Source organism: Macaca fascicularis, chromosome 8 (genome assembly GCF_037993035.2).
Source record: "Macaca fascicularis isolate 582-1 chromosome 8, T2T-MFA8v1.1".
NCBI lineage: Eukaryota > Metazoa > Chordata > Mammalia > Primates > Cercopithecidae > Macaca > Macaca fascicularis.
The window spans coordinates 119,043,623-119,058,422 of record NC_088382.1 but is presented as its reverse complement, the minus strand read 5'-3'; the positions used below and the strand labels follow the sequence as shown (position 1 = coordinate 119,058,422).

At 39.0% G+C, this 14,800-nt stretch overlaps 1 protein-coding gene and 1 long non-coding RNA gene across 3 annotated transcripts in view; one reads left to right on the top strand and one right to left on the bottom strand.

Moving 5' to 3' along the window:
• Positions 1-14,800, bottom strand: part of PKHD1L1 (PKHD1 like 1) — a 166,633-nt gene that overhangs the window by 23,001 nt on the left and 128,832 nt on the right. Inside the window, exons 64-68 of the mRNA XM_005563935.5 lie at positions 13,884-14,032; positions 13,680-13,802; positions 13,007-13,118; positions 12,811-12,927; positions 1,745-1,910 (exon numbers count right to left, since the gene is read on the bottom strand). Of these exons, the coding sequence (XP_005563992.3) occupies positions 1,745-1,910; positions 12,811-12,927; positions 13,007-13,118; positions 13,680-13,802; positions 13,884-14,032 (667 nt within the window). The remainder of the gene's footprint in view (positions 1-1,744; positions 1,911-12,810; positions 12,928-13,006; positions 13,119-13,679; positions 13,803-13,883; positions 14,033-14,800) is intronic.
• LOC135964804 (uncharacterized) overlaps positions 1-14,800 on the top strand; it is a 77,834-nt gene that overhangs the window by 32,758 nt on the left and 30,276 nt on the right. The window lies entirely within an intron of this gene.

Genomic DNA, 14,800 nt, shown 5'->3' with positions numbered 1-14,800 from the left:
AGATCTGAGAGAGCACTGACAGCGTCACCTACCAGCACAGAACTCAGAAAAATCACATTTGAAAATGTGGTATTTTCTTCAGGACTTAGATTCTAAAATTATATGTTGAAACTGAAAGATTCAGTGACAAGTAAATAAGAGATAATAACTGCCTACTGAGGAGGGGCTCTATGGACCCCCCAAACACTGAAGTTCAACAATAATTAAATAAATAAGTGTTGGGTTGTCAGCAAAGCAAAATCAGATGAAGTCAAACAATTTATGAAATATTACATTTATCTGAAGAGGTGCCTACTTCCTTTTTTTGATACAGGGTCTCACTCTGTTGCCCAAGCTGGAGTGTAGTGGTGTGATCACAGCTGAGTGCAGCCTCAACCTCCTGGGCTCAAGAAATCCTCCTGCCTCAGCCTCCTGGGTAGCTAGGACCACAGGTGCACACTACCACACCCAGCTAATTTTTATTTTTTAAATTTTGTAGAGGTGAGAGCTCCTATGTTGCCCAGGCTGGTATCAAACTCCTGGGCTCAAACAGTCTTCCTGCCTCAGCCTCCCAGAATTCTGAGAATATAGGCACTAGCCACCATGACTGGCTGAGATGTCTATTTAAATACAGAACATAATTTCTTTTCTCTTCCCTTAAGCTGAAAATGGTCAAAGATCAGTAATAAAGTTTTTTCTTCCTCCAGTATTGCCTTATATCTAAATTCCTGGTCTGTACTTCTTATAAAAAGTAGGAATTATTAGATATATTATTCTATGACTTAGAATCTAAATGATCACTTCTGGAAATGTCCTGACACCAACTGACCTTTGTGATCAGAAAATCACTGTTCTAAGTTTTTTTATTTATAAAAACTGTGTATTTATAATCACAGTGATTATAATGGCTGACATTTAATTTCCAAGCACATTTTGGGGTGCCTGTGATAGGATATTTTGGAAGCAATAGGTAATCAAAAAGGGTAAGAAAAAGGGAAGAAATAATAAGAGATATCTCTTGTCCATTAATGACTGTTAACTTGAGAAACAAACAAAAACAATGTGTGTGTGGCTCTTGCCTGTAATCCCAGTGCTTTGGGAGGCCAAAGTAGAAGGAACCTTTGAGGCCAGGAGTTCAAGACCATCCTAGGAAACATAGAAAGACCCTGTTTCTACAAAAAACAAACAAAAAAAGAAACAAACAAAAACTTAATTAAATAAGCCAGGCATAGTGGCATGTGCTTGTAGTCTAAGCTGCTTGGGAGGCTGAGGTGGAAGTATTGCTTGAACTCAAGAGTTTGAGTCTGCAGTGAGCCATGATAGCATCACTGCACTCCAGCCTGAGTGGCAGAGGTATTTTCCAGGATGTCCTCAAACTCCTTGGCTCAAGCAATCTTCCTGCTTCAAACTCCTGAATAGCTGGAACTACAGGCGCATTATGCCTGCTCTTAAATGGAAAGATATTAAAGTAGAACACACTTCAGACCCCATCTATAGTTTTCGTATTTAACAATGATGATGTTATTGATGATTCACACACACACGCAAAGCAATGGGAGAAAACATATATGTTAAAGCCCAGTTTTAAAACTCAACTGAGAACATTTAGATTTACATTATTAAATGATCTTAATTTTCATAATGCTTATTAAAGTTTCATAAAAACTGGTAGTTATTTTAATATGCCAACTTAGATCTTGAGCAGGAGGAAGTGAGAATGAAAAACTATAAAGATAGAAAAGCCACAATTTTTATGTATTTTTACCTTATATCAGGCCTATGTATATATATTTTTGATTGTTCAGTAGTGTCAACCAGTTTTATATTCTTCACATGGACTGGATGCTGTAAATCTTCATTTAAAGGGTTAGTAATGAATATAACATTAGTTTCCCCTGAACAAACATTCTTAAATCCAACAAATGTGGAACCTAAAACATAAATAATAGATAAGTGATTATTTTCTCTAAAGAAAGTGATAAAATCAGATTTATTTAATGCACATTAGCCAAACACATCTTTTGTCACTACCTTAAACATGGCGCTCTTGCCTGATATGGTAAATAAGTCTACCACTATTTGTGGGAGCCTGTTTCCTACCAATATTCATATCACTAGGTAATGATCGCCCATATTTTCTCTGGGCTTGGCCATGTAACTTGGTTTGGACAATGGGACAATAGCAATCACGGCATAAACAGAGATCTGGAGAGTGCTTGCATATTGGAGCTTGCTCTTTCTTAGTATTCCAGGGAATTCTGTGACTTCCAGCATATGAGTAAGCCTGGGATACATGTGGCTCTATCACTCCTGTCACCCCAGCTAATGGCCATCACCAACTGTCAGCAAGCATCAACCACCAGACATGGAAGTAAGGCTATCCTAGACTAACCAGCCCATAGCCATCCTATAAACTGACGGCACCTAATGGACAAGACCAGGTGAGACCAGCAGAAAAACCATCCAGCTGAACAAAGCCCAAATTGACAATACACAGAATCATGAGCTAAATGGTTGTTTAAAGTCTCTAAATTTGGGGGGTTATCCAGCTAAGATAAATGAACCACTATTTTTCTCTTGGCTTCTTTGTATATATTACATGGCTAAAAGATAAAATTGATTGGATCCAAAAACTTAATCTCCATTGTACTTAAAATCCAGTAACTCTAAACAGAAAAGCAAAAGGTGACCTCTAAAATTCTTAAATCAGTTATGTTTTATCTATGCCTCTTCTTAATTATATTTCCTCCTAAGAAGAGTCTATATACAGGAATACAAACCTGTAGATGAGTATTAACAAATTATCACAGTAGCAGATGCTGTTTGTGCCCTGCCCAGATCTCCTTTACTGGGTCAGTGCACCCAACACCTAGTTTCTCCTGTAAGTATTGGCTGCAAACCACTCGTAGCTGCAGTCTTCTGTTTTTGTTTTTTGAAATAGAGTCTCACTCTGTCGCCCAGGCTGGAGTCCAGTGGTGTGATCGCGGCTCATTGCAACCTTCACCTCCTGGGTTCAGGCGATTCTGCCTCAGCCTCCCAAGTAGCTGGGATTACAGGTGCCTGCCACCATGCCTGGTTAATTTTTGTATTTTTTCAGTACAGAGGGTTCCACCATGTTGGCCAGGCTGGCCTCAAACTCCTGACCTCAAGTGATCCACTCACCTTGGCCTCCCAAAGTGTTGGAATTACAGGCGTGAGCCACTGCACCTGGCCAGCTGCTGTCTTCTCTAAAGAATTGCCCTTAGCCACTTGATAGTTCCCTCAACTGAGAGATTATGTACTCCCTTCCATTACCACAAGTAGCTATGCCTGACTGATAAGACATATGGAAGAATTTTTGCCTCAATGTGGGAAAAGCATTTGGCACAATTTACACTCCACAGCTCTCTGAAGTATCAGGTAGAAGAAGCTGGACTTCAGTTGAGGTCATATCCTTGCTTAGCTCCTTCCTCTGCCCTATTCTAATACTTCTCTCACTCCCTTTCTCTTCAGAGCATATCTTCAATAATCCACTTGCATAAGAATTCCATTCTGCTTCTACTTTATTGATGATTTGAAGAAAGAAAATGAAACTATAATGGTCATTCACAAATTCAAAGCAAATCTCAGGATATAAGTGTAAGATTAGCAGAACCTTACAACTTAAGAGATGGTTGGGTTCTGAGCCCTACCAAATCCCCTACATCAAAGGCCCTGACAGAAACAAAGTGGGATGCTAAGTTAGATGGAGATATATGGGAAGAGCTACTTGGACCTTGAAGTCTCAGAATGTGCTGAATGCTCTGTATGTGTATAAATGGTATACTCCTTCTTATTAGAGAGTAACTTCCTGCTCTACTTGCTTAAAATCATCAGGGACCTCAACAGAGCCTTACAAGAGAAATCTTATCTTCCACAGGACCTGTTCCAAGGGAATTATACACTAGTATGGCCAGTTTTAATATGTTGTTGGAATGACTTTTATTTTTATTTATTTTTTTAAATTAATTTATTATTATTATACTTTAAGTTGTAGGGTACATGTGCATACGTGCAGGTTTGTTACATATGTATACTTGTGCCATGTTGCTGTGCTGCACCCATCAACTCGTCATTTACATCAGGTATAACTCCCAATGCAATCCCTCCCCCCTCCCCCCTCCCCATGATAGGCCCCGGTGTGTGATGTTCCCCTTCCTGAGTCCAAGTGATCTCATTGTTCAGTTCCCACCTATGAGTGAGAACATGCGGTGTTTGGTTTTCTGTTCTTGTGATAGTTTGCTAAGAATGATGGTTTCCAGCTGCATCCATGTCCCTACAAAGGACACAAACTCATCCTTTTTGATGGCTGCATAGTATTCCATGGTGTATATGTGCCACATTTTCTTAATCCAATCTGTCACTGATGGACATTTGGGTTGATTCCAAGTCTTTGCTATTGTGAATAGTGCCGCAATAAACATACGTGTGCATGTGTCTTTATAGCAGCATAATTTATAATCTTTTGGGTATATACCAAGTAATGGGATGGCTGGGTCATATGGTACATCTAGTTCTAGATCCTTGAGGAATCGCCATACTGTTTTCCATAATGGTTGAACTAGTTTACTGTGCCACCAACAGTGTAAAAGTGTTCCTATTTCTCCACATCCTCTCCAGCACCTGTTGTTTCCTGACTTTTTAATGATCGCCATTCTAACTGGTGTGAGATGGTATCTCATTGTGGTTTTGATTTGCATTTCTCTGATGGCCAGTGATGATGAGCATTTTTTCATGTGTCTGTTGGCTGTATGCATCTCTTCTTTTGAGAAATGTCTGTTCATATCCTTTGCCCACTTTTTGATGGGGTTGTTTGTTTTTTTTCTTGTAAATTTGTTTGAGTTCTTTGTAGGTTCTGGATATTAGCCCTTTGTCAGATGAGTAGATTGCAAAAATTTTCTCCCATTCTGTAGGTTGCCTGTTCACTCTGATGGTAGTTTCTTTTGCTGTGCAGAAGCTCTTTAGTTTAATAAGATCCCATTTGTCAATTTTGGCTTTTGCTGCCGTTGCTTTTGGTGTTTTAGACATGAAGTCTTTGCCCATGCCTATGTCCTGAATGGTACTACCTAGGTTTTCCTCTAGGATTTTTATGGTATTAGGTCTAAGATTTAAGTCTCTAATCCATCTTCAATTAATTTTCGTATAAGGAGTAAGGAAAGGATCCAGTTTCAGCCTTCTACTTATGGCTAGCCAATTTTCCCAGCACCATTTATTAAATAGGGAATCCTTTCCCCATTTCTTGTTTCTCTCAGGTTTGTCAAAGATCAGATGGCTGTAGATGTGTGGTATTATTTCTGAGGACTCTGTTCTGTTCCATTGGTCTATATCTCTGTTTTGGTACCAGTACCATGCTGTTTTGGTTACTGTAGCCTTGTAGTATAGTTTGAAGTCAGGTAGCGTGATGCCTCCAGCTTTGTTCTTTTGACTTAGGATTGTCTTGGAGATGCGGGCTCTTTTTTGGTTCCATATGAACTTTAAAGCAGTTTTTTCCAATTCTGTGAAGAAACTCATTGGTAGCTTGATGGGGATGGCATTGAATCTATAAATTACCTTGGGCAGTATGGCCATTTTCACAATATTGATTCTTCCTATCCATGAGCATGGTATGTTCTTCCATTTGTTTGTGTCCTCTTTTATTTCACTGAGCAGTGGTTTGTAGTTCTCCTTGAAGAGGTCCTTTACATCCCTTGTAAGTTGGATTCCTAGGTATTTTATTCTCTTTGAAGCAATTGTGAATGGAAGTTCATTCATGATTTGGCTCTCTGTTTGTCTGTTACTGGTGTATAAGAATGCTTGTGATTTTTGCACATTAATTTTGTATCCTGAGACTTTGCTGAAGTTGCTTATCAGCTTAAGGAGATTTTGGGCTGAGACAATGGGGTTTTCTAAATATACAATCATGTCATCTGCAAACAGGGACAATTTGACTTCTTCTTTTCCTAACTGAATACCCTTGATTTCTTTCTCTTGCCTAATTGCCCTAGCCAGAACTTCCAACACTATGTTGAATAGGAGTGGTGAGAGAGGGCATCCCTGTCTTGTGCCAGTTTTCAAAGGGAATTTTTCCAGTTTTTGCCCATTCAGTATGATATTGGCTGTGGGTTTGTCATAAATAGCTCTGATGATTTTGAGGTACATTCCATCAATACTGAAGTTATTGAGCGTTTTTAGCATGAAGGGCTGTTGAATTTTGTCAAAAGCCTTTTCTGCATCTATTGAGATAATCATGTGGTTCTTGTCTTTGGTTCTGTTTATATGCTGGATTATGTTTATTGATTTGCGAATGTTGAACCAGCCTTGCATCCCAGGGATGAAGCCCACTTGATCATGGTGGATAAGCTTTTTGATGTGTTGCTGAATCCGGTTTGCCAGAATTTTACTGAGGATTTTTGCATCGATGTTCATCAGGGATATTGGTCTAAAATTCTCTTTTTTTGTTGTGTCTCTGCCAGGCTTTGGTATCAGGATGATGTTGGCCTCATAAAATGAGTTAGGGAGGATTCCCTCTTTTTCTATTGATTGGAATAGTTTCAGAAGGAATGGTACCAACTCCTCCTTGTACCTCTGGTAGAATTCAGCTGTGAATCCATCTGGTCCTGGACTTTTTTTGGTTGGCAGGCTATTAATTATTGCCTCAATTTCAGAGCCTGCTATTGGTCTATTCAGGGATTCAACTTCTTCCTGGTTTAGTCTTGGAAGAGTGTAAGTGTCCAGGAAATTATCCATTTCTTCTAGATTTTCCAGTTTATTTGCGTAGAGGCGTTTATAGTATTCTCTGATGGTAGTTTGTATTTCTGTGGGGTCGGTGGTGATATCCCCTTTATCATTTTTAATTGCGTCAATTTGATTCTTCTCTCTTTTCTTCTTTATTAGTCTTGCTAGTGGTCTGTCAATTTTGTTGATCTTTTCAAAAAACCAACTCCTGGATTCATTGATTTTTTGGAGGGTTTTTTGTGTCTCTATCTCCTTCAGTTCTGCTCTGATCTTAGTTATGTCTTGCCTTCTGCTAGCTTTCGAATGTGTTTGCTCTTGCTTCTCTAGTTCTTTTAATTGCGATGTTAGAGTGTCAATTTTAGATCTTTCCTGCTTTCTCTTGTGGGCATTTAGTGCTATAAATTTCCCTCTACACACTGCTTTAAATGTGTCCCAGAGATTCTGGTATGTTGTATCTTTGTTCTCATTGGTTTCAAAGAACATCTTTATTTCTGCCTTCATTTCGTTATGTACCCAGTAGTCATTCAGGAGCAGGTTGTTCAGTTTCCATGTAGTTGAGCGGTTTTGATTGAGTTTCTTAGTCCTGAGTTCTAGTTTGATTGCACTGTGGTCTGAGAGACAGTTTGTTATAATTTCTGTTCTTGTACATTTGCTGAGGAGTGCTTTACTTCCAATTATGTGGTCAATTTTGGAGTAAGTACGATGTGGTGCTGAGAAGAATGTATATTCTGTTGATTTGGGGTGGAGAGTTCTATAGATGTCTATTAGGTCTGCTTGCTGCAGAGATGAGTTCAATTCCTGGATATCCTTGTTGACTTTCTGTCTCGTTGATCTGTCTAATGTTGACAGTGGAGTGTTGAAGTCTCCCATTATTATTGTATGGGAGTCTAAGTCTTTTTGTAAGTCTCTAAGGACTTGCTTTATGAATCTGGGTGCTCCTGTATTGGGTGCATATATATTTAGGATAGTTAGCTCTTCCTGTTGAATTGATCCTTTTACCATTATGTAATGGCCTTCTTTGTCTCTTTTGATCTTTGATGGTTTAAAGTCTGTTTTATCAGAGACTAGTATTGCAACCCCCGCTTTTTTTTGTTCTCCATTTGCTTGGTAAATCTTCCTCCATCCCTTTATTTTGAGCCTATGTATGTCTCTGCATGTGAGATGGGTCTCCTGAATACAGCAGACTGATGGGTCTTGACTCTTTATCCAGTTTGCCAGTCTGTGTCTTTTAATTGGAGCATTTAGTCCATTTACATTTAAGGTTAAGATTGTTATGTGTGAACTTGATCCTGCCATTATGATATTAACTGGTTATTTTGCTCGTTAGTTGATGCAGTTTCTTCCTAGCCTCGATGGTCTTTACATTTTGGCATATTTTTGCGATGGCTGGTACCGGTTGTTCCTTTCCATGTTGAGTGCTTCCTTCAGGGTCTCTTGTAAGGCAGGCCTAGTGGTGACAAAATCTCTAAGCATTTGCTTATCTGTAAAGGATTTTATTTCTCCTTCACTTATGAAACTTAGTTTGGCTGGATATGAAATTCTGGGTTTAAAATTCTTTTCTTTAAGAATGTTGAATATTGGCCCCCACTCTCTTCTGGCTTGTAGAGTTTCTGCCGAGAGATCTGCTGTTAGTCTGATGGGCTTCCCTTTGTGGGTAACCCGACCTTTCTCTCTGGTTGCCCTTAAGATTTTTTCCTTCATTTCAACTTTGGTGAATCTGGCAATTATGTGCCTTGGAGTTGCTCTTCTCGAGGAGTATCTTTGTGGCGTTCTCTGTATTTCCTGGATTTGAATGTTGGCCTGCCCTACTAGGTTGGGGAAGTTCTCCTGGATGATATCCTGAAGAGTGTTTTCCAACTTGGTTCCATTTTCCCCCTCACTTTCAGGCACCCCAATCAGACGTAGATTTGGTCTTTTTACATAATCCCATACTTCTTGCAGGCTTTGTTCATTTCTTTTTCTTCTTTTTTCTTTTGGTTTCTCTTCTCGCTTCATTTCATTCATTTGATCCTCAATCGCTGACACTCTTTCTTCCAGTTGATCGAGTCGGTTACTGAAGCTTGTGCATTTGTCACGTATTTCTCGTGTCATGGTTTTCATCTCTTTCATTTCGTTTATGACCTTCTCTGCATTAATTACTCTAGCCATCAATTCTTCCACTTTTTTTTCAAGATTTTTAGTTTCTTTGCGCTGGGTACGTAATTCCTCCTTTAGCTCTGAGAAATTTGATGGACTGAAGCCTTCTTCTCTCATCTCGTCAAAGTCATTCTCCGTCCAGCTTTGATCCGTTGCTGGCGATGAGCTGCGCTCCTTTGCCGGGGGAGATGCGCTCTTATTTTTTGAATTTCCAGCTTTTCTGCCCTGCTTTTTCCCCATCTTTGTGGTTTTATCTGCCTCTGGTCTTTGATGATGGTGATGTACTGATGGGGTTTTGGTGTAGGTGTCCTTCCTGTTTGATAGTTTTCCTTCTAACAGACAGGACCCTGAGCTGTAGGTCTGTTGGAGATTGCTTGAGGTCCACTCCAGACCCTGTTTGCCTGGGTATCAGCAGCAGAGGCTCAGTTGAAAATGCAGAAATCACCGGTCTTCGGTGTCGCTTGCGCTGGGAGTTGGAGACTGGAGCTGTTCCTATTGCGGAATGACTTTTAAAAGCTTGGAAATAGTGATGGCACACATTAAGTAGAAATGCCCAAATTTCCATGACATGTTGTGAGAAAAATGCAGGTCAAAGGCTCAAAAATGGGAATATTGAAATGGATGTATTATATAATTCCAATGCATTTCAGCCCAACTCAGAGGTGGCCTTGAATGAGTGTGGGGTGGTGTGGTGTGGGAAGATCTTTCCAATTAAGAGAAATTTGGGTGGTACACAGGATCATCTACTTTTTGTGAAGAGAGAATTTATCAAAGGTAAGGATAAATATGGACTCCTGGGTAGTGATGAGTGGCTTAGCTCGTTGGTAAGGGGCCTGGAAGAAAGTAGACTGGATGTTCAGGAAAAAATCTTGTGGCTATATCTGTCAATATGGGTACAAAGGCATGCTATTGCCTACCAATAAGCATTCAATACAGAAGAGTACCTGAAAAACCAAATGGGCAGGATGATTTGTCCAACAAATGTCAGTTAATCTCTGTCCTCAGCCACCCCAGCCCTTACAAATCAGCTTATGAATTGAGTAGCCTTTTTGGTGGAGATGGAGGCTATGCATGGCTCCAACAGCATGGCCTTCTTCCTTCCAAGGTTAGTGGAGCTACTTCCACTACTTAATGTCTGACCCAAATTGCCCAGCACAGAAATTAAAATGAAGTCTTTAGTATACTACCATTCCTCAGGAAATCAAACATTTACTTAAAGTTAGTGACACTGGATTTATTCCACCCTGGAAAGGGTAACAATTCATGCTGAGTAGTACTGACATGTATTCCTGGTGGGAGTTTTTTTTCTTATAGGGCTTCAGTTAGCACCACCATACTAGGACTCACAAAGTGATCTAATGGCATGAGCTCCTGCATAACATCACCCTAGACCAAAGATCTCACGTTCAACAAAATAGGTACGAGGTGAGCATAAGACAATGGGATCACAATGGAAGAATTGCTGCAATCATACAATACAGCATCTGGAGAATCACTCCAACAGACTGATGGAATAGACTCTTGAAGGCACAGCTGAACTGTCAGCTTTGGAAATAACAACCTGCAAAACATGTGTTATTAACCTAAAACAAAAGACATTATATGGTGGTAAATATCAAAAATATAGAATACATGGGTGCTGGTACCAAAGGCAAGAAGTAGGAGTAACTTTTTTCACCATTATCCCTGGAAGTTCACTTGGGAAACTTGTGTTTCCAATACTAAAATTTTAGGTTCTATGAGTCTGGAGGTCTTAGTTCCCAGATGAGACGTGTTTTCAGCAGGACATACAGTAAGTAACTCAAAAAAATAAAGCTATACCTACCTCATGGTTACTGCAGGCTTCTCATCAGACAAAGAAGGTTTTACCATCTGGCAGAAGTAACTGACCCTGATCACCATGCAGAGGTAGGCCTATTCTATAGAATGATGGCAGGATGCACTCACGTGATCCACCAGGGTATATGCCCACTATTAGTTGTAAAATGGCAAGTACAGAAGTCATGGCTTCATAAAGGCACAGAAACCAGGGACTTTTTTTTTTTTCAGACAAAGTTTCACTCTGTTGCCCAGGCTGGAGTATAGTGGTGTGATCTCGTCTCACTGTAACCTCGGCCTCCCAGGTTTGAGCGGTTCTCCTGCCTTAGCCTCCCAAGTAGCTGGGATTACAGGCACCCGCCATTATGCCTAGCTAATTTTTTTGTATTTTTAGTAGAGTTGGGGTTTCACCATGTTGGCCAGGCTGGTCTTGAACTCCTGACCTCATGATTCATCTGCCTTGGCCTTCCAAAGTACTGGGATTACAGGCATGAGCCACCATGGACCAGGGGCCTATTTATAACAGGGATAAGGGTCTGAGCCATTCTACCAAGCAAGCCATCTTGACAAGCAGAAGTGTTAGCCAGGGAAGACAGAAATTTAGAAAGGGCAATGGATGAGAGAAATGATGAGTATCATTTATGGTTTAGGGACCAGCTGTGGCAGTGTGACCACTAACCCACTTCTTAAAGTTTTTCCCAGAAATTGTGACCATGCAGAATTTGGGAGAAATCAGTCCTGGTAGAATAACTTAATGTAAGTAACAATGAAAAAAGCAAGTAGATCCCAGGGATCCCAAGAGAGGACTGAAGTGGATAAAGGCTGGTACACCCATCTCTCATCTCTTGGAATAATTGGCTGTTAACAACTGTCCTTTTTCCCAGACAATTAGCTTAGCCAAAAAGGAACCACATACCTGGGAAATTAAGGTCCTCCCCATAGGGGCAGCTGTAACCAAAAACTAACATGGGGATACAAATGACTACCGTCCCCCACCCACCTCGCCAAATGTGAGATCAACTCCGTGGCAATTTTAACTTACATTCCAGATTTTCCCAGTGGCATCAAGTGAAGCTACCCTACAGCTCATGTCACATCCTTGCTTAGCAACTTCCCTTGCCCTGTTCTCTTTCTTCCCTTTCTACTAGGCATTCCAAGAAGCCACTAATATAAAAGTCCTCATCTAAGGCTGTTTCTAGGGAATCTAAGTCAACTAACTTTCATATGTTATTTTAAAAGACTATATCTTATGAAAGAATAATAGTTATTCGTGTTCTTTCCATAAACTTCAATTTTAAGGCTTCATTTCATAAGGGCAGTTTCATTGCCACATGATATTTATAATATTCTGGAGCATATTGTTTATTAAAAGCCATATATGTTCAATTACAACCTATGTAGCATGTTATACAATTTCCTGGAAGGGTATCATCATTGCAATTAACACTTAAAAATGTTGCCCATTTGTTTCACATTTCTGGGATCTAAAGTTGTGAGGAAGAATCTGTGAAAACTTAGATGTCTAACGTATTGAACTACTTTCTTCAAAGAGACACTGGTTAAAATTATCCTGGAAGGGAGACTTGCTCCATTACAACAGGAAATGCACAGTGTTATTTAATAGGCCAAATGAAAATAATTGATGTGTTTACTACATTAATTTCTATATAATTATTTTACATTTCTAAGCAGCCATCCTGGTTCAGTGAAAGAGCAGTGGAGTTTGAATCAGAAGATTTTGATGCTAATCCTAGCTGTGCCAATAGCTGTGGGAATTCGGCCAGGCACTAAAGTTCTATGAGCTTAAGGTTCTTAAATTTTAAAATGGGATGATAATATATAATCCCACTCACATGAAAAGGCTTTTAAAATTATACAAATTAATTAATATTAAATCACAATACAGTGTTTTGTTGTTGTTGTTTTAGAAGGAAAATTTAACATCAATTCTTCAACATACAGTATAAGAATCCTGCCAAGGAACCATTCTCGAAATTGACTCTAATGTCTGATTTGTCATATTAAGCAGATTGCTATAAAAATTCACTTAAATCATTTTTACTGACAATGAAACATTATTAGTTACCCTCTACATATTCTTTACAGAAATTCATTGAGAAGATTTATAAAAGATTGTGTACTTGCCTGAGATGTCCAAAAGGCCACTGATGGCATTGTAACTCATGATCCCTGCGTGGGGCTTTCGGGGTGCCATGTTATGAGCTGAAGCAAAGGTAGGCCAACAAATCCCACTTCTCCCACCTTTTACCAAAAAAAAAAGTTAATGAAAATTGAATATGCACTCATATGAACACCAACATTAAAGTTTCAAATTTTTCACCTGATGGAGATCTAGGACTCCGATGAGCAGCAGTGAGTTCAATATTGGGATCATCATTAGTTAGGACATCAGAGCAATTAAACCCAGGGCTACTTCCAACAATTAATGAGCTCTGTTTGGAAATAAGCCAACCAATATAGCATTAATAATAGCTCTTACTAAAATAAAACATGATAATGAATAATACTGAATTCTACTGTAGTAAATAAAACACAAAGTATAAATTCAAAAAGTGGATCATTCATTAAACAAAGATGAAAAAAGTGTGATTGCAACCCCAACTGGAAAAACACTGAGAATAGGAGAGGGAAGACAGACATGTAAATAATTATATGTAAGGACATACTGTGTTTCTGTGATAAACACATCCAGGGAACAGAAGGAACAAAAAAGTGGAGGAAGTGTCATTACCACCTAAACTGGCTCAGATAAAACTTCATAGAGGGAGTGAAAATTACTATTGCAAGATTAGCAGGTGATAAACAAGAAGAGGGAAGGGAGGAGGAGGGATAAGAATGAACAGTTTTTTAAGCAGAGGGCAGTGGGAACAAAGGCAGGGAGGTGTGGGTGAGACAGATAGAAGTTAAGGAGATTATTCTTATTAGTCCTTCAGTAATTCTACCCTTCTCTGAGTTATTTTTTTCCCCATGGTGTGGCTGTATTAATTTCTTACCTTAATTTGTACTTTTTTACTGGAAATTTTGTGTGATATAGCAGCTGGCATGTAAATCATTGGAAAAATGGCCATTCCATTGTCAACCAGGGTCACATTATAAATGTGCACACTCTCTGTGGTCTGCAACAGAATTTACAGGTTACATAATACTAAGGACAATCATAAAACAAATTAAAAATCACCATCTTTAATCGTAATTACCTGAAAATAAATTCCATAATCCCAGCATGTCCAAATGGTAAATCCTTGTATAAGAGAACATCCAGGAAGGCCATCTTGGTTCATATAGATACCATATAAACCCCCATGGGCCTCATTGTCAAACCACTTTTCCACGGGATTAAACTGGCCTTGGAAGGAAATATAGAATCAGAGAATGAACGCTACAGTTCATGTCACATAGTTTTAATAAGCAGTATCGATTAAAGTTAACAAAATTCTTTTCAAAATTGCATACATAATTCTGATATCAGGTTTAATATGATCAAATATTTTTATGGCTCTACCATTTATGGTTCACTCTATTTAGTGTTTTCCTTTAAATGTTCTCAAGATAGAGTCTCACTATGTTGCTCAAACTGGTCTCAAACTCAAGCCATCTTCCTGCCTTGGCCTCCTGAGTAGCTGGGACTACAGGCATGCCCCACCTCGCCTGGCTTATTCTAATTAGTATTTAATTTTATCTAACTAGTCTCTTCACTGTTATTTAAAATAACTGTATACTCATTTACAAAATTTAGTGTTAACACCCTTACATTATTTTGTCTGATTAAAGTAAACATTAATTTAATTAGAAAGAGAATGGGATTTAGATAGAAATAAGCCTAAACTTGAAACACAATGGTACCGCTTACTGTCTGTGAAATGCTCCCCCTAAACATCTTTCCATTGCTATGTCCTTCTGGCCATCCCATTTGCAAGTCAAATGTCACTTCCTTAAAAGACCTTCCCTAAATACCTGATTCAAAATAACACCTCAGTCACTTTACATTGCAATTAAAATTCCTTTCACTTGATATTTTTATTATTAATTATTTGTGAATTATCCATCTCTTCTCTCCTAGTAATATGTAAGCTTCATAAGAGAAGACATTGCACCTAGCTCATTCACCGTCATT